This window comes from Lynx canadensis, chromosome A3 (assembly GCF_007474595.2).
Source record: "Lynx canadensis isolate LIC74 chromosome A3, mLynCan4.pri.v2, whole genome shotgun sequence".
NCBI lineage: Eukaryota > Metazoa > Chordata > Mammalia > Carnivora > Felidae > Lynx > Lynx canadensis.
Genome location: NC_044305.1, coordinates 92,230,278 through 92,250,809, shown reverse-complemented (window position 1 = coordinate 92,250,809; position 20,532 = coordinate 92,230,278). Strand labels below are relative to the sequence as shown.

General features: G+C 38.6%; 1 protein-coding gene and 1 long non-coding RNA gene across 2 annotated transcripts in view; one reads left to right on the top strand and one right to left on the bottom strand.

Annotated features, from left to right (window-relative positions):
* The window catches only part of LRRTM4 (leucine rich repeat transmembrane neuronal 4), a 716,749-nt gene extending 699,167 nt beyond the window's left edge, over positions 1 to 17,582 (top strand). The window contains exon 3 of the mRNA XM_030310970.1: positions 17,014 to 17,582. Coding sequence (XP_030166830.1) covers positions 17,014 to 17,235 — 222 coding nt within the window. The 3' untranslated portion in view covers positions 17,236 to 17,582. The remainder of the gene's footprint in view (positions 1 to 17,013) is intronic.
* Positions 12,412 to 17,146, bottom strand: LOC115510766. The gene is made up of 3 exons (XR_003967827.1): positions 17,086 to 17,146; positions 13,421 to 13,490; positions 12,412 to 12,591 (listed from the first exon to the last, which is right to left on the bottom strand). It is a non-coding gene; the product is annotated as an uncharacterized LOC115510766 (long non-coding RNA).
* Positions 17,583 to 20,532: the final 2,950 nt, after the last annotated feature.

Below are 20,532 nucleotides of genomic sequence, written 5' to 3'. Positions count from 1 at the left end.
TCCTGTTACCGTTGGGTACCTCTCATTACTGAAACTAATTGAAGCCAGGTAACAAGGGATCTTGGGTCATAGAATGAACCTTCTTAGGCACAAAGCAAGGCATAGAAGGGTGGGAAAGTGTTTAAGTGGATGAAAGAATGAGCACAATGCAGTCCAAAGATATGCAGTAAGTTAGAGTTACCTTGATCCTTTTTCAGTAGTCATGAACCTTTGGGGTGACATAAGGAGACAGGGAGCACCACAGTTTACAGAATCTTAGGAAAATGTGTTGGTGCCCAGGTCACCAGCTGGACACTAGGAAAATGACAGCCTAGATGAATATAAAAGTCTCTCTCCCTCTTGCATTGCAAGCAAAAATAAGGTACAAGGAAGGAAAGAATCCCCTCATACATGACCCCCTCCCAGACCCAGCCTAATTTAAATAGTATAAAGATGAACATTATATAATGGAGGATGGGGAAGATGTTCAAGAAAGAAAAATGTAAATCATCATGCTCCTGTTAAATCTCTCCTAAACTAAGAGATATTTTGTCAGGAGGGAAATCTTAGCATCTTGTGACAACCTGTATACTGATCCTTGTGGTCTAGCATTGATAAATCAGATAAATACCACTAACGCCCATATATCCTGCTATTAAATAGCAGGATTCCACTCATCTCTCTCAATAAATTCTTTCTGGAGGTGTGCAGAAGTACTTTCTCACTAAGTGACTCATCAGCTTCAGCCATGGTGCTTCCATCACTGTGACAACATTCACCCATCTTTATACAAAGTCTCACCACTTCAGGGTGATGGTGTCTGTATTAGTTAGCTCAGGCTGCGATAAAAAAATGCCATAGGCTGGATGACTTAAACTGCCATTCTAGAGACTCAGAATTCTAAGATCAAGGTGTTGGAGAGGTAGGTTTCATTCTGAGATCCCCTTTCTTGGCTAACAGGCATCTCGTGGTGTGTTTACATAGCCTTTATATGTACATGGAATGACAGAGAACAAGCTCTCTGGTCTTTTCTTATAAAGACACTAATCCTGGGGAGCCCAGGTGGCTCATTTGGTTCAGCATCTGACTCTTGATTTTGGCTCAGGTCATGATCTCACAGTAGTGAGACTGAGCCCCACATTGGGCTCCATGCTGACAGTGCAGAGCCTGCTTGGGATTCTCTCTCTCTTTCTCTGTCTCTCTCTATCCCTCACCAAGTCTCTCTCTGTCTCTCTCTCAAAATAAATAAATAAGCATTTAAAAAAAAATACACTAGGGGCGCCTGGGTGGCGCAGTCGGTTAAGCGTCCGACTTCAGCCAGGTCACGATCTCGCGGTCCGTGAGTTCGAGCCCCGCGTCGGGCTCTGTGCTGATGGCTCAGAGCCTGGAGCCTGTTTCCGATTCTGTGTCTCCCTCTCTCTCTGCCCCTCCCCCGTTCATGCTCTGTCTCTCTCTGTCCCAAAAATAAATAAACGTTGAAAAAAAAAAATTAAAAAAAAAATACACTAATCCTGTGGAATCAAGACCTCACCTTTATAACCACACTTAATCTTAATCTTTCAGCCTTAGAAGCTCCATCTCCAAAAACAGCCACACCAGGGGTTAGGGCTTCAAGGTATGGATTTGATGGAGGAAACATACATTGGGTCTGTAACAGTGCCCCACTGCAAGACCATTGATGAGGTCAGAGATGCAAGAGCGCTGCTCTTCCACAGAAAAAAGAAGGGCTTCTTTACAAGTATGTGTCACCTTTAGTACTCAGTGCGTTACAAAGTCCTTCATGAACCTTTTGATCAACTGCTGATCAGAAGCAATGGACAGGAAGGGAATGTGGTTTCATTATCTTTATTCTCCCTAGTCTTCCTGGTACCAATCTGCACAAATTCTCCCTCTGCCACAAGTCACATGACATAAACACCCTACCCATCAAGGAGATATAGGTGGGAAAGTATATTGTCTACACACACTGGTAGCTTGTTGACTTTAGGTTAATCCCAATGAAGTAAACTACAATGTTTAAAATTTTTTTCTAAGTTCATTTATTTATTTTGAGAGAGCGAGAAAGAGTGAGCATGTGCACGCGTGAGTGGGGGAGAGGCAGAGAGAGTGGGGGAGATAGAGAATCCCAAGCAGGGTCCATGCTGTCAGTGCAGAGCCCATCATAGGGCTGGATCTCATGACCATGAAATCACGACCTGAGCCGAAATCAAGAGTTGGCCACTCAACTGACTGAGCCACCCATGCGCACCAAACTACAACTTTTTAAAATGCTATATAATTTATTATTCTCACTGAGTGATCATCTCTCAGTTAGTCTGAATCAGTGTGGTTTTACTACATGTTTAGCTAAAATGATAATGTTGCTTTTCCATGTTTTCTCGTAGTTAAATAGAAATTATCTACCATCCTAGAAAATAGTACTTTGGGTTGGCATATAGAATCCACATAAAGTTAAATCTATCCAAGAATACTATGAGCTCTTTTTCTATCAAACTCTCAATGCTTGACTCAGTTCCAAGAAACTGAGTTCCAGGACTTCTCTGAGGGTCTAAGTTCATGATGAAATCATAAACTTATTTTTAATAACTTATAATAGTACGGTATAAATAAATTTATTTATGATAAATGTGTGGTATTATTTAACAATAAGCCAGAAAACCACTATTCAGTGGCACTCTAAAAATTAGTTAGATTCAATGAGTGTGAGCTGTCTTGATAAAAGACTATGGTCTATCTGCATTAAGATACAGTTCAGAACTAAAAACTTCCAAACTAAACTGTTAAGAGCAGTGGGAAATTCTGAATCTGGGCTAAATACTCTGGGTCAATCACCCAAAGGTCAGGATCTAGGAGGAACACATAGAACTAGAACACAGTATACAGGTTAGAAGTGGCCTGCTTGGGTTGTCAGATGTCAAAGGTACCTGAATCATAATAGGGCTACATGCATTCATTGAGGTGGTTTGGTAGGAAAAAGGGAAAATACATTTGGGTCAGGAAAGAAAAGTAGAATATTATAGAAATGGTGTGTAGTGGGAATAGATAGCAAAAAAAATAATCAAGTGCAACATGATGGATTTACCAAACTCGTTTGGAGTATATCAAAAGATTCAGCTACTCAGTTTAGCTTCATTCTTAAAAAGGGACCCATAGAGGTAGTCTGCAAAATTAATACTTTGTAGTGCTAGGGAACTATAGGCATATGGCCATGGTGGTCGACAGGGGAGCATGATACTATGGGGCAAGTAAGATCTTTGGGTGAGCAGCAACTGGAGTTGGGGGTGATGGGTGGAGAGTGGGAGAACAGCTCTGTGGTTGCACACATACCTTCTATGATTTATTGCCGATTTATTGCCATAGATGGTGAATTTCATCAATTATATGTCAACTCTTACTACTTCCAGTGGCAGAAAACACCCTTTTATAGTCCCCTCTGCATATGAGTATCAGGTTGCTCTAAAGCAAAGATGAATTTAATGACCTTTCCCTAAGTTTCTCCTAGTCATTATTGCTTACTTGCTAACACTTTGGGGTTTTAATTCTTTTTCTTTTCTTTTAAATTTATCGCTTGATGGAAATAATTGGGAGGTTTGAATATTTTTCAACAGTGGGAGTCTTTATTAGCTTTTAAGTAGATAAAAATATCCTTTCTTCCCCCTAGTGCAAAGTGGAATGGGCTATTACTACCATCCCAGTAAATTAAATTACTTAAAAAAAAATAAAAGAAATAGATTGTGAAAATGTTTAGCCAAAGGAGTTCTCCAGCTGACTGAACATTTATGGGCACTTTGCCATCAAGGCAAGGTAAATTCACCTACAAGTAGCTATTTAAAAAACATGTGTATAATGTAGTTGTTAAACTTACCCAACTGAATTCCACCTAACTTTAGACAAAAGAGTAGAAATATACATAACCAAATTGATAATAACTAAAAGCCGGGCAGAACAATCACCTACAAGAATATGAATAGGGCCAAGTGAAGAAACACAAATTGGTGAGACAGAATAATTAGCGATAATGAATTGAACTTAAGAAAAAGGAAAATTTAATTGGAGAGTAAGAAGCACACACATGTGCACCATGTTTGGTGACTTCAGACTGGGAAGTAATCTGCTTTGTTTTGAGCCAGGGAGTCTTCAGGCAGGTGTGGGGAATTAGGTAAATCACAATGTGTACTCCCTGCTGGGCCTACGTCTTTAAAGGAAAGCGATCTAAATTTAACAAGAAGTAGTGTTTTGAACCTTGGTTGCACATTTGAGCGGGTACTTTTTAAAAAATAGAGTGGCCTGGGCCATACCCCAGAAACTCTGATTTGATTGATCTGGGATAGGGACCAGACTTAAGTATTTTTAAAATCACTGCAGAGGGTGTCAAAGTTGCATCCAGGTCTGACAACCATGGTTTAAGGGCAGTCTGTATGGTTGATGAAATCCCAAATGGCTAGTGAAAAGGAAGGTGAGGATCGCCATTTCTTCACTTTTATTAAAGGTGGCAAGGGTCAATTGTTTTCTCAGCAGCCGCTGAGAAAGCTGCTGTCTCAATGTCCTGCCCCAGAGCTATGGTCGGTCTTACCTGCTTATCACAACTTAGGGATGCTTCATCTGTAAGAAACTAAGGCAAGAGTCTCCTCTCAGTGTTGAGCTGAGAGGTGAAAATAATGGAGGAAGAGATTGAGGATGTGGAATCCATTCCCTACAAGGGCAAATTGTAGGTGAGTTGGATAGATGATTAATATTTTTAAAAGACTAACCTGGGCAGTGGGCTCTCAATGGCACAAGGAAGCCATGTGCCGTGGCAACAGTAGCAGAATCGGGTTGACCATATTTAAAAGCCACATGTGGCTTGAGACTTTCTATTGGTGACTTCATAAGCATCCATTCTTTGGATTAGAAAACACCTGATAAGCATCTCACTTCCTCTTCTGTCCTCCTTATCATTTTGCATATACCTCTACTATTACATTGTACCATAAATGATGTCACATTGTAAAAATCTGCTCACATTTGTCTTCCATATTAGGTTATAGGTTCCTTAAGGTCATGGACACCTTTGGTCATTCTGTTACCTATAGCTCTCAGTACAGTGCTGGGCATGCCGATATTTGTATATAGAAAGTGTTTGTGCCCCATCCTAGGTCCCTGTTTAAATTTAAAGCAGAGAATTGGGTGAGAGGCAATGGAAAAAGACAAAGGAAAGGCAGTTCACAGTTTTGGAGGCAAATGTCTTCCACATAAAACCCAATTCCCTCACAAATACCTCTCATAAATTCATACATTGTTTTAGCACACATTTGTTGAAATATTCTAGGAAGGCAATACCAAATCAGTCTGAAACATTCTGTGACAGCATGGAGCTCATACTGGGAGAAAACAGTAAAGGAGCAAAGATACACATGATCGCAGATACTTAACATTTTGATAAATGCTGCGAAGAAAAAAACCAGGGAACTGAAATAGGGAATGGCTTACGTGTGTGAGTAGTGATGGAGCGGCATGTTAGACAGGGCAGTTTGGGAAGGCCCCTCTAGAAACGTGACATTTAAGCCAGGACTCAAAGGATCAGCTTCATCCTACTGAAAAGATTTGGAATAAGAATATCCCAGACAAAAGGAATGGCAAGTACAAAGGCCCAGATATGGGAAAAGGCTTGTTGAGACTGGGAAAGAGAAAGGCTTTTCAACTTCTCCACAAAACAAAACCTGTTTATGGTTAGATGACCCGTGAACTTAACCTCTTTTACAAAAGCAGGAAAGTTCCCTTGGGCCTTGCAGTTATATAAGCTGTCATATACCCAGGGGCAGGTTCACGGGCCTGAGTGTTGCTTAAGATCTTCACTGAAAGGTCATTGGGCGTTTATTCTGCCAGACTGTGTTTGATCTAAATGACCTGAATGGTGACTTCAGAACTCCCACCTGGAGGTTCAAGTCTGACTTCTAAGTACCAAGGTTGTGTGGGTCCAGCTCTTTGTCTGGGATCCACTGAGAGCTTTATTCCAGCGTGGAAGACCTGGATCTTCACAAGAAAACCTGCGGTGCCCACCGGCTGGGAGTGCTTTTCTCCCTCTCTTCACTGATTTGGATTATGCAGCTTCACCTACAGGGAATTAGAATTACATTCGTCTTACTCTATCAGTTCTGAGGAGGCTCTTTGAGGACGGACCTTTATTTTCTTCTTCATACACCCAGCACCTACCACAATGCCTAGCTTAGTAAATGAGGCCCAAGCTAAATGGCTTTTATTTTTTTTAATGGTTGAAAATATCCAAAGAAGATAGTTTCTGTCACCTGAAAATTACATGAAGTTCAAATTTCAGTGTTCACAAATCAATTATTATTGAAATGGAGCCACGCTCACTTGTTTACATTTTGTCTCAGCCTACTATCATGTTACGATCGATGGTAGTCGTTTACTGGTTGTGACAGAGATTGCATGGGTTGCAAGCCTAAAATATTTACTGTTGGCCCTTCCCAGAAAAAGTTAGCTAACTCCAGTGATAAATATTTGCTGTGTGAATGAATGGATACATAAATAAGTGCACTATTATGGCAAATTCACTTTATATAATTACCCCTTAATAGTAAATGCTCAGTGGCAGAGATCCAGGCAGCAACCTAGAGCTTAACACGTTTTATTAAAAAATATGAGACCAATATTATTTATGCCTCACTCTGCCATTCTGTTCTAAAATATATTCAATCAGAATAAAAACTTTAATTGCATTTTCTAAATGGACTTCTCCTATATTTGTAATTAAATATACATTGCCATGCCTCTTTTCATTAGGATCAGTCAGTCCCCCAAGAAGTTCTATTTAAACTCTGTTAGAATCAGGTTACTCATCCTATCAAGGTGTACGTCCTTCTGGGGTTTTCTTCCATCTGTAATTGTCATTTGGTTCTAAACTTTTACCCTGGGATGAAAAGGTAGGTACATGAATGCAAGAAACCCAATCACCTTCCTTATATATGATTTTCATTTCATTTTATTTTTACATTTTAAAAACATTTCTAGCTTTTACTGAATACCCACTGCACTATTGAATTGCATGCTTTGGGAGGATCACAAAGGGAATATATCTTCAAAAGCCAAACAAATCAGTCACATTTGGATTAGACGAGATACAGGCTCTTGCATAAAACAAATTAAGGACACTATTAAGAATTTAACACAATTTTATACAGAACTACAGAAATTCCTATGGAAACTAGAAATAAGCTACTCGGAACATTGTGGAGAAACTAAAAGTGACCCTGAAAGAAAAAAGGTCTCTCATGCCTGCTGCTTGCACCTTCCCACCATTTCCAAATTTCTGAGAAGGGATCGCAAAGTAAATCTTACCCTGAATCTGTTACATGTGCTAATAAGTTTTGTTTTTGTTTTCTTTTGTTCGGTTTTGTTTTTAAGTTTCCAGCAGTAGTGATTGCTGCCTTCTATTTCAGCAACACTTGTCTTCTGTACATCACTGTATATCATCAAAACTTCCATAACTTTTTTCAGAGAGGAAAGATGTGGATTTTGAAATTTCACTGTGTCTATTTTTTATTGCAGTATTTATGTAGATTTCACTTCGATAGGATGTTTGCTTGTAGTGCACTATTAGGGAGTCCTTCCTCTTTCAAATTCAGAGGCCAGAGCAACAGAGGGAAAGCCTTTAGAAGTTAATACTAGCTAATTAATCCAGCTCATTAGCCCAAAACCTCACTGAACACTGAGAGTCCTGCTAATGTAATAAGCTTTCCAGTTAATGGAGTCAAAGCTAACTTCAAAGTACAGCTAGTACCTCATTCATTAAGTTAATCAACTCTCTGGACACCTCACATGCAAGGTGGCCTGGTAGGAGAGCAATAAAGATGTAAGTGGATGTTCTGTTCTGTTATCCCACGACTGACTTAAAAGTTAAAATTTGGACAACCATGAGTGCACAAATAGAACATGTTCCCATCTTTAAATAAGAACAGAACAAGTAAAGCAAATGCCAACATGCAACTTTTGTCAGAACTTAACTTTTAAAAAAAAATTTTTTTAATAATGTTTATTCATTTTTTAGAGACACAGAGACAGAGTGCTAGCAGGGTGGGGGGGGCAGGGTTCTGAAGAGGCTGCAGACTCTGAGCTGTCAGCACAGAACCCCACACAGGGCTCAAACTCACAGACAGTGAGATCATGACCTGAGCTAAAGTCAGATGCTCAACTGACTGAGCCACCAGGGCACCCAAGAACTTAACTTTAAAATGGTCTTGGGGCCCTGGGTGGCTCAGTTGGTGAAGCGTCAGACTTCGGCTCAGGTCATGATCTCCTGGTTCGTGAGTTTGAGTCCCACATTGGGCTCTGTGCTGACAGCTCAGAGCCTGGAGCCTGCTTTGGATTCTGTGTCTCCCTCTCTCTCTCTCTCTCTCTCTCTCTCTGCCCCTCCCCCACTCACGCTCTGTCTCTCTCTCAAAAATAAAATAAACATTAAAATGGTCTGAATAGGGGCACCTGGGTGGTTCAGTCAGTTGAGCATCTGACTTTGGCTCAGGTCAGGATCCAAGGTTAGTGAGTTCAAGCCCTGCATTGGGCTTTCTGCTGTCAGCACAGAGCCTGCTTGGGATCCTCTGTACGTACCCCTCTCGCTCTGCACTTCTCCCGCTCACGTGCTCTCTCTCAAAAATAAAAATAAAAACCTTTAAAAAATAATTAAAATGGTCTGAATAGTCCCATCAAGATGAAAAGCCAACATGTACTGTGTTTAGTATTGTGTATTTTGCATGCTAGAGCTACTTGGTACACACTTCAGCCCATAAACAAAACAGAAGTTACCAATTTGCACCAGTATCTTTTGTTTTTCTTTAGAGATTTTCAAAACCAAAGATCAATAAATTTAATAAGTGTTTGTGACAAATATTAGTAGATTATTTTGAGTTTTTTCGTATTTATTACTGATTTAATCTTCAAACTAAAGTGTGGAAAAAAGAAGATTGCTGTTGTTCTTTTCTTCAACAAATAACGTGAATACCTGGTATGCAGCCAAGCAATGTCAGGATGATGAGTTTCAACTAAAATGCACTTTAGGGGTGTCTGGGTGGCTCAGTCTGTTGAGCGTCTGACTTTGGCTCAGGTCATGATCTCGCATGAATTCGTCCCGCATCGGGCTCTGCGCTGACAGCTCAGAGCCTGGAGCCTGCTTGGGATTCTGTTTCCCTCTCCCTCTTCCCCTCCCCTGCTCATGCTCTGTCTCTGTCTCGATCTCTCTCAAAAATAAACATTAAAAAAATTTTTTAATAAAATAAAATGCATTTTAAATTGTTTCTAGTTTCATTCATTTTTAGTAAATCTTGACTTTTTCCACTAATCACTGTGATTTATTGTCTTCTCTTAAATTCTTGAATCTTATTTCTCGAGATTCTTCTCTATTATTGTTACTGCTTAGGGAGTAAAGTCTTTGTGTGTGTATACAGTGTTAGGATGTCAGAGATTGCATGGACCTCTTTTTTAAAGAGATAGGCTTTGTGGGGCACTGGGTGGCTAAATCGCTTAAGCTTCCAACTTCAGCTTAGGTCATGATCTCACAGTTCCTGGGTTTGAGCCCTGCGAGGGGCTCTGTGCTGACAGCTCAGAGCTTGGAACCTGCTTCAGATTCTGGGTCTCCCTCTCTCTCTGGGCCCTTCCCCTGCTCGCACTCTGTCTCTGTCTCTCTCAAGAATAAATAAACATTTAAAAAGAAGAAGAAGAACTCACCATGTCCTTTAATAGGGGGTGAGTTTTCTGGTATAGTTATACTCTGGCTTTACTCAGTGTTACACAATATGAATCCTGAAAGTAAGGCTTATTCTGCTTTTTCTCAACCTCTGATGTTATCCTGATTTTTCTCATGACCAGGAATTGCCCCAACCCTGCCTTTTCTTCCTACCTCACTGGTCTTAGATACTCAAAGCTGCTGACTGTTTTATAGTCCTGCAAATGGCTTTTCCCTAATCTCAAGCAGCTTTTTCTCTGGTTGCATTTTATTACATGCTAGTAAATTTTTCTTTTAATTTATTCTCCTCTATACTGTATGTTACAGGAACTTCTAAGAGTTTTTGATTTGGTGATGGAAAAACAAATGAACAAACATCTATTAAATAAAATCTTTGTTCATTTGAGTGCTAACTTGGAAAGATAGTACTCAGGACTCAAATTTCCATCTTGACCTTTGGGTTCAAGGTACTTTTTCAAAACTGTGCTTTAAGCCGTATAGCAAATGTTTTAGAAATAATGTCAAGTGATATTGAAAGTTTTACTGTTCGATGAAAAGAAACTAATACTTAGATAATTGTGTTTTCTAATTAAGAAGCGAGCCTGCATTTAAAAACAATGAATAAGAATGTTTCATTGTCGAATGGATTAAATAATGTTAATTTGACGAGTTGATTTAGATTCATTTCTTACCTTGTGTCCCTTTTTTATATTACAAATGCCTTCAGACATTCAAAACCTAAAGAGGCAAAATTTATGAAAGGACAATTGTTATTTTAATTCTTTCAATTGAGAAGTGAAGAATTAAAGCAGGTTTGTAGGAATTGTCAATGTCGTAGTTCAGTCCAATGTCTCATATGCTTTTTGGAATGAAGGGCAGTAGCTGAGCAATTCTGCTCCTCTGGGGCCAGCTGGAGTGCGGGGGGTGGGGGGGGGGTTGCTCCTGGACTCATGTGCCTGATGAACTTCTGTGGGCCCTAAGGGACGCTGGCTGGTCTAAGATGCCTCCATGGCTCCAGAGGGCCTTCCACTCTCCAGTGGTCTAGACTGGGCTTGTTCACATGGCGGTGGCTAACCTGGCCAGGATCCTAGGAACCTTGTGACCCAAGCAGCACTTCTGCTGCTGTGTAGTACTGGGCAAAGAAAATCACAAGACCAGCCAGTATTTATTCTACATTTTGATGAGGGGAGCTAGAAAGAACTGTGGTCATTCGTGTGATCTACTATGGCTGGAATGTGCAAAATTTTGAAGCTGTTGCCCTGTGCTCAGTCAGATGAAGGAAGCTGTTGGGCATCAAGATGTGAAGATAACTTGTAGAGATTTCAGTCCTGATTGACGGAGAAGGCCCTGGTGACATTCGCGTTCCTAGTGTCAATTGTTTTTGAGACCCAGTGGTACTTGCTTTTTTTAGCTGTAAAATCCTTTCTTGTGTCTATGAGTCCATTAAATCTCCCTTTTACCCAATGTACTTAAAGGAGCTGAGGTTCTGTCAGCTTTGATCAAAATTCCTGAAAAGAAAAAAAAAAAAAAAAAAACCAACCTCTAGCCAAATTTGTTTACATTTTCTTAGGCCCTGTCCATTCCTGTCACAGACTAACATAGCGAGTAGAATAAAGGCTAAATTATATGCTCATTTAGCTATTTCCCTTCATTTTTAATCTATTTTATTTCCAATAAACCAAGTGTCCATCTCCATTAAGCAATTCAACTACATTGAATTCCTCATCTGGATTTGTAGGATGGTACTTTTTAAATGGTCTGAGTAGTCAGACACTACCCTTTAATTCCAAAAATTAGAGACCAAATGTCATTTAGGAAATTGAAAATCAACTTTTTATGACTTCAATTGAAAGAACTCATACTGAAATGTGAACAATGTTCATGAAAAGTTAATAAATAAGACTAATGATAGTGCACGGTAATTTTAAAATGATCAGACTATTAAACTACTTATAACTAATGCTAATACCTTTGAGAAAAGAGGGTAACGACATTGGAATTTCATGCTTATAACAAAACTGAACTTGAAAAGCCTTTCATGATCACATATATCAAGAGCCCATTTCACATTACTCTCACATTAACAACACAGACACATTCATTTCTCATTTTAAATATAATTATTATGGATGTAAAATTATGGGATCTGAATCAATTTGTAGACTCTTGAAACTCTGTATATCCCGCTATACTTTTGCCCTTCCTCCCAAGGTTTAAACACATTCTCTTTTCTTCACTTTCCTCTTTGAATCACCGGCTCTGTGAGCCACCATAATTGAGAGGGGTGGGTCCTTTTCCACTCTCTCCAGCACAGTAGAAAAAACACATATTCTAGGCAAAGGGTAAATGATATTTTCAGAAAGCCAGGACACCCACTAAGGTATCTAAGCTTCTGAGTGCACAAAGTAGGGCTGAGAGCCTCTGTTAATGAACCACTCTGTGACCCCTCAAGACCTTGCATCTCTCGAATGGAAACTGTAAGACAAAAGACAGGGAACATTTCCAGGAAAGACACTGTCAGTGTTGAGTTAAACTACGGTAGATATGTCTTGCCAGTGTATTCCTGCTTTCTTGAGAATCAGTGAATACTTTCAGAGTTATCTGAAATTTATAGAGGTGAATGAGATGTCATTATTATCCCCATTTTCAGGGGATTTGCAGGAAACTCAGCAGGATTAAAGTGACTTATAATTAGTGACTATAATGATTTTCCCCTTTGTAACCTACCTCAGATTTAGTTATGAAATATGCCTCTATAGAAGTTTATGTGCCTCTATAAAAGTTTAAATCCAATTTGAGTTAAAGTGTTCACATTCTTGAGAGAAGCAAATGACAGAATTTCAGGATAGTATATTTCCCCGATGAGATTCCTTCGTTCCATGTACCACACCTATTATCTGTAAATAAAGTGCAGTTTCCAAAGCAATCAATGAGCAGTGAAGCATACGAATGAGGCCATCTTTAAGTAGTGCTGTTGTGCTGTGCCACAGAACAAAGTCCGTCAGAGAGCTGATGGAACACAGGGACCGTTTGGAAAAGCTCTAAGAACACATTTACAAAAATATCAAAGACACATTAAGGGGAACTTAAGGATACTTTGTTTTGACTGCTGGAAAGGAAACAATGATACACACAGGGACCCAGGTGGTTAATGTACTGTACATTATTACTATAAAATACAAGACCTCAGTCTCTTAGCTCCTTGAAAACCACAAAATCAGTTGATTACATAGTGCCCTGCAGAATAGATTTTAAGAGTAAATGAGCAAACATCTCGGATATCCTTTCAGAGCTTGCCAATTTACTAGGCTTTTCAATTCTTGCTATTGGGCTGTTGTGCAGGAGGGAGCTTTACAATGTTTTTTGTCCTGCTGGAAGTTCTAAGCCTGTCTCCAAATACAATAGAGAAAATGGCAGGGGCCCTTGTTCATTGAAGTAAAAAGTAAACTGGTCCAATGTAATAGCAAAACAAATTTTCTGAGTTCAGAGATGATGGAATATATGAACCTGATGTTCTGCAGTTAATGCAGGTCCCTGGACATTTGAATCAACTTAATTTGAAGGTAAATGCCACTGTGGCTTAGATATGAAGTTGTTTGTTCCCATTTTAGTTCAAGTTTTGGAACTTTACAATGAAAATGGAACACTGTTCACATATAAGTTTTCATTTGTAGATGAACTCAATTTTAGTAAGGTCTGTAGGACCCTGTCTCACTTTGCACTTACCGCTCATCCAAGTTATGTTTGTAGTTCAGGCATCTTCTCTTGGGTGACTGGAGGAGAACTATCCATGGTACTACGAGATAGTGGACAAAACCAGAACACATGCTTAATGTTTATTTTGATGCCTTTTAGTAATTTGGCTATTTTGTTGACAATGAGTCATTCATTTCAGTGAAAGTGTGCAACACATATTCTATGACCAGTGAATGTTGCTGTCATTGGAAATCATTTGGTGAATTTTTTTAGAGTTATACTATTCCACCTGTTAACGATGAAAAAGTAAGAATGAACTATGTAACTCTTAAGAAGGTCTTCATAAAATTCTTTTTGCTGAAATGTCACAATGAAGTGGTTTCATTTCTATGCTTTTTCAGAGTTTTGGTGACCCATGACACTAATCACAGATATCTCTACCTATCTGACACACAGCAAAATCCTATGAGGTGACCTAAAATAGAACTTGCTGACAAACATTTCATGTCTGGACCTGTACTGATTTATAAGGAGAAGTCTATATGAGTAAGAAAAAAAAAAAAAACCCACCATAGATTGAGAGCAAACCTAACTTTATATTATAAATACATTTTTCATCTAGTAATTCAGCCATGTTGTCCTATAATTTGTTCCTTGTTCTCACTCTCAGCCCAGAAATTAATGTCTAAGGTCTAAAACATTTCTGTGTCAATAAAAATTTTGACCTAGTATGTATTCTTGTTCAGATTTTTTTGAGAACAGCATTGTATATTCCAGGTTATATCAACATCTTGTTTGATGAGAAAGTATCTTTCCTTTACTATTTCTTAAGACTTAATGAAAATAGTGTTGACCTTCCATTTAGAAGTCAACGTGTCTCATCCAAAAATAAAGAAATATATATTGGCTTAATTTTCTCACTCGCTCAGAAAAACTGAATTATGTGAGTTAGAAAAAAGAGAATAGTAAAAGAAGCAAGGGAATTTATCTAGGTATTGTGATCACATTAAAATAAAGTACAACCTGACTATGTGTTTTGAGTATTTTTAGAAGCATCTTTTATTGTGATTCCCAGTTTAACAAATAATCACAGTGTGACTCAGTAAACACACATTCATGAACACACAAATTTGAAACAAAACTTCTATGAAGCAATTTACCCTTATTCATGATATAATCTAATATTTTCTGTTCCAGTTATTTCAATTTTTAAAATGTTTATCTGGATTCATTAATTTAATTTTATAACTTAGTAATGAGTTGTGATCTGCCATAGAAAACATTACTTTAATCTATATCTTTAAAAATGTGAGAAAGTGACTTTCATCTTAATAAGCATAGAGGTGTTCAAAACAGAATTCTCATACAAACATAATTTATGTCAAAATTTTGCTTAACACATTAATGAGGATCCTAGGAAGAAAACACAAGACCTAGTTGCATGATCATTTGAGGGATTTATATAATAATAGGAAGAATGGATTGTGAAAATAAGGCTGCCAAGTTAGATAGAACACTGGTTAACTTCCTTCAGAACAATTAACCCATAAGGCCTTTGGGGGTTAACTTCTCTACCAAATTATAACACCTTAATTTCTGTAGTTTAACCTACAGAAAGACTCAGATACAGCCTAGTCTATAGTCTAATCGGGAGACAGACAACATATCAGTTATCTTGACAAAGCATTTGCATGAATTGCTAACTAAATACAGAGTTATTAACTCAGCTCGTGCAAAGGTTAAAAGTGCCATAGTGTAACAGAGGCAGCGGCTTTAGAAGTAACTGCCAGCCCTACCACCTGTGGGACCAAGGGGCTAAACGAAGATGTTGGAACTGTAAAATTACAAGCTTGGAGAAAGAGCTTTGCAGAGATGCATCTCAGATTTCCTTGGTGCTGGAGATTCTGAGGGGGACATGATGGGATCAAATGCTGGGAAGACTACAAACCAGAATGGCCTGCTATTGTGGGAAGGTGCTGCTACAACCAATATGAAGGAGTGTTGGTGAGGTAGCTCCCTGGAGCAGGGAGAAGCAGAGAGGAAGCCCACCATGGGGTCAGTTTCCTCCAGCTCCTCTAGTCTTGCCATCTCTCTCCAGTGGGCCCACTGTTAAAGTCTAACAGGGAGCAGCAGGCCAAGCAGCAGTGTAGTTTGCAGAGACCCAGCCTGGCATCATAAAGCCAACTCCGGCAAGTGAGTTGGAGCTGGGAGACGATACTTGAAACTGCCACATCTCTTGCCTGAGAGGACAGTGGAGTGTTTGCAATTCTCTCACCTGTGGACTTGTTAACCAAGAGTATCAGACTGGATCTAGTGGGTCATGAGAAATGCTTAGTGTGGGGGCGCCTGGGTGGCGCAGTCGGTTAGGCGTCCGACTTCAGCCAGGTCACGATCTCGCGGTCCGTGAGTTCGAGCCCCGCGTCGGGCTCTGGGCTGATGGCTCAGAGCCTGGAGCCTGCTTCCGATTCTGTGTCTCCCTCTCTCTCTGCCCCTCCCCCGTTCATGCTCTGTCTCTCTCTGTCCCAAAAATAAATAAACGTTGAAAAAAAAATTAAAAAAAAAAAAAAAAAGAAATGCTTAGTGTGATATCAAGAATTAAGCAACCCTCACATTCCTTTCTCTATTTTTCTTTACCAGAAATTTGTGGTTTAATAAAAAGCTGCACAGACTTGAAATTACTAGCATTTTAATATTTTTAGCTTTTCCTATGAAAAGGGATTTCTATAGACAGCTATTCAGGCATTTTATTCCAACATTAGACACATATTTGGCTTGTTAGCTTGAAATCAATAATATTACATATTATGAACACAAAGATGTGCCCACTTTCATGATTCTTCAGTTCCTTGGTCCAGGATTTATAGAATTGTTAGAAATAATCTATAGGAAATTGTGATTATTTTTTTAAAAGTTTAAATAAAACATATATGCCCACAATAAAGATTTTAATTGTATATAAGTATATTTTAAAAGTAAAAACTCTATGTATGTTTATATTTGTATTTATACAAAATGGAACATACTGTACATTCTTTTCACATTGTTTTCTCTTAATAGCATATCTTGCCATATTACAATAGACAGACACCCCAGTCTTTGTATACCTGTACTCAAGTGTGTGAACTTACCTAACATATTTTAAAATTCCCTGTTGATGGGAATTTAGGTTGTTTTTAACTGTCTGTATGACCATACATAGAAAGATAATAGGACTGAACATGAAAACATCTTTATGATTTTATATATATTGTATATATATACATATGTATGTATATGCATATGTATGTGTATATATACACACTTTATATAAAAGTATACGTAAAAAGTACACACTTTTACATAAAGTATATATACACACAACTACATAAAAGGTTATATACAAATTATATATACACACATACACACACTGTACGTAAAATCATATGTAAGGCTTATGTATCTGGGCAAAACAATATCAAGTTAAATACTACCAATCCTTACTCTGTTTAACGTTTATTAATAGCAGAATCAGCAGCTGATGCCTTAAAAGGGCAAGAAAGAGAACAAAGTACAATGCCATGAATGCCCTCTTCTTATCTTTCCAGAGCACTTTCTTAATCGGACTTTCTCTTCCTCCCACCCAGATCCCCCACCACGTGAAGCCCTTGCCCTATTACAGCTACGACCAGCCTGTGATCGGCTACTGCCAGGCTCACCAGCCGCTCCGCGTCAACAAGGGCTACGAAGCAGTGTCTCCGGAGCAGGACGAAACCCCCAGCCTGGAGCTCGGGCGCGACCACAGCTTCATCGCCACCATCGCCCGGTCGGCGGCGCCGGCCATTTACCTTGAGAGAATAACAAACTAACGCCAAGGCCAACTCCTCGGGAGGGACCTCGGCGGGGCTGGGGGCGGGGAGGGAAGGCTTCATCTTAAAGGAGAATGGGTGTCCAAAATCGAGCAAGCAAGCCGGCTCGTCCTTTCTGTTCAGCCAGGACACACAGGAAAGGAAAAAAGAACTGCTTAAAGAGGGCAGAGGATGCACCTGCAGCAAAACCAGGAGAACACTACAGAACTTTCTTTGCGTCGAAACGAAACAAAACTTCTCCTGGATGTAAATAGTCCAAGTGTCGAGTTCTTATAAAAATAGATTTCACCCTAGCTACATATAGGATTGTTTGTATATTTGCTTTTTCTACACTGCATGGTTCCTGGGCTGGAGAACCACAGGGGGGTGGGGGGTGGGGGGGGGAACCTGAGCTGGGTGGGAAGTTGGGGTCACAATACACTTTTCCTTGTTAGGTGTGTGTAATTCTTACAGACTTGATTTCAATTGCTTTATTTCATTTTTCCTCTAAATGCTGTTTGTTCCTGTTTGATTTATTTTCATTTTTTTTTTCCTGGTCAAGTGAATCTGTTTCCAATCCTAAACATGGGCATTAAAGCTTATGTTGTACCAAAAGAAAATTTGCTTTACGACAGGCCACAAAGAAATAAAGTTGACCACAGAGTTTGACAAAACTACTGGAATGAAAATCCACTAAAATCTGGGCAAATGATCCTTCAAAACACACGAAGTACACAGTATGAGGAGTTTTGATTTGCTTTTTTTTTCTTATTGGCAGTCCTCACTGTGACTTTTCACTGTGTAAGGATTCTGAAAGGGATCTGTACAGACTTCTGGTTGGAAAGACCAGCAGAAATCTTCTCATATGGACTCAGTCCTATGAAGAACAATGGCCATGTGGTCAATGAACAAAACTGCCAAGTTGACAAATTTCTAAACACAAGATAATGTATAACATTGCTTTTTAAATTAATTATCAATTAGCTTTTGTGTAGTTTTTATCAATAAAAGAAAACATGTTGGAAAAATAAATATATGATTTTGTGGTTGGTATACCACAGCTCACTTAATGTTGAGTGCTTTCTCTCCGTCTTATGAAATCCTAGCCTGTGCCAGTTGGCTACCAAACGCCTTCTGTGTGTTCTATGATTAGGTGGGGAGACCCTACAGGGTGTAGGAACGAAGCATGAGTACATATGCACTAACTAACTCATTTCACAGGGTTTGTTTGTTTGTTTTCTGGAAACATATGATGTAACTCAAAAACTGTATAACAGTATGAGGAAAAAAAGGTAAGTATCCATGGAAGGGTTAGAGGTTATGTGATCCTTTAGGAGAAGAAGAACTGCGTGGAAATTGGTTACAATCTAAAAGAAGCACAATGATCACTCATTTTTTAAACAAAGGTGATAACTCTGCACACATAAGTTAGATGATTTTCACTTGACTTCATTAGTGTTGTGACGCTTTATGTCAGCAATTCTCTGCTTCTCTATGGACATTATCCTGATCTAGCTGGTCATCTGATTTGCTTAGTTCTATTTTTAAAACAAAATGAAATTATAAAATTTTTGTCATCCTTTATTAGGTCATGTTTTGCATTCTGAACTGGTGGACTTCTGAAGAACTAAGTTGGTAGCTACCATTCATTTAATTACAAATTGTACTGAAATAATAATTAAAGAGCCTTGTGACTATTTCCATAACAAAGTAAACTAGCATAGAGTATTGAGTATGTTTTTTTTCTTCTGAAAGTAATTTTGTTCTACTACCATTTTAAATTATACTTGAAGTTAAATTCTATCTTAATTGAGAAAAATATTTGCCATACTAAAGAAAATTCAACCAAAGGAAGTTTTTCCACATTGGAACACAGGACTCTTGCTGTCAGATTCTGGTAACTTTCCAGTTCACATCTATAATCTGGATTATATCTGGGTATATGTTTCCTAGCTATTCAAGTAGAATGAATTGACTATGAGTTTAAAAGTTAAAGATCATTATTTGATATTGTGGTTTCTCTTTTAAGAATTATTGAATAGATTGTAGCAGAACATTTTGGAGTGTCTGCCCAAATTATAAGGACTCTCTAACCCTCTGTCTATCTAACATCACTCATGTAGCCCATCTACCACCCCACCCCTGTCTTAGACGATTTACTGGGGGTCAGACCGGAAAAATTTTTATCAAAGAAGGCCTAAGTCAACTGTTTTCTGTTCACTGCAGTTTCTTACAAGTCAAAAAGTGTCCTAAATCGGTTATGGTCTTCACGTTGTTTAAAACTGTCATATTGGCCAACAGTTGCTTCAAGTTTAACATGAATTAAGGAAGTGAACTGCTAGCGAAACAGGTAGCATTATGAAGATGCTATGCCCTCTGAATGTGAAAACTTTCACTTGCATATGCTAGACAAAGTTTACACTGTGCATTGGAAATCTTTTGATGATTAAACAAAAACAAAACAAAACAAAAATTTTACTTGAGGAAGCTTGGAAAAGTCACTAGTTGATAATTTCAGGCTTGATATTATGTGACAGGTCATGTGAGTTTTCAGAGAAAACGACTTATTGAAAAAAGATAGCAATATTTCTACAGAGGATTTAGGATCAAATATTAGATTATTAATACTTAAAGCACAAAAGTCAGTCATGTCTGTGTTGAAAACTGTTGTAACCAAGGAGGATACAAGGCTTGTTAGTCACCATTTAGGTTATTGTCAGGGCCCCTTAACCTGTCTATGAATGTCACTTTCATAACCATTTCTGGTTTATTCAAGTGCCTTGTTATGTGAACTGCCCCCTTTTTCCCTCAACATTGAAGAGTTTGAATTGTGGCTTTATTAGAAGATGCCATCCAGTGAGTCAAATAGCCCACATGGTATACTCCTTGTGTGCTGGAAAAGAAATATATCACACATTTACAGGTGTTTTGAAATTTTGGTCACTCTGGATCTGGCTATTATTAAGATTTTTCACTGTCTTCTAAAAGTCAGGAATTATTTTGACGCTACTCATTTTTCATGTTGAAAGAGACCTGTCAAAGAAAGTTACGTTTTATTTCAAGACTAACCTAATTAGTAACTTGATTTTGTACCATAATTTTTATTGAACCTCCAAAAGATTTGTAGGTTGAGGAGTACATTGGAGTATTTGCAGAGCAAGGACATTAAAACTGTGCCTGAAAAGAATTGGGAGTGACACATGCAGATTAGAAGAATCAATATTTGAAAATTTGGTTAACTTTTTTCATAAATATTTTTAGTAATGTTGGGTTTGTTTTCAATGATTGTATCATGCAGAGGGGAAATACCTGAATTCA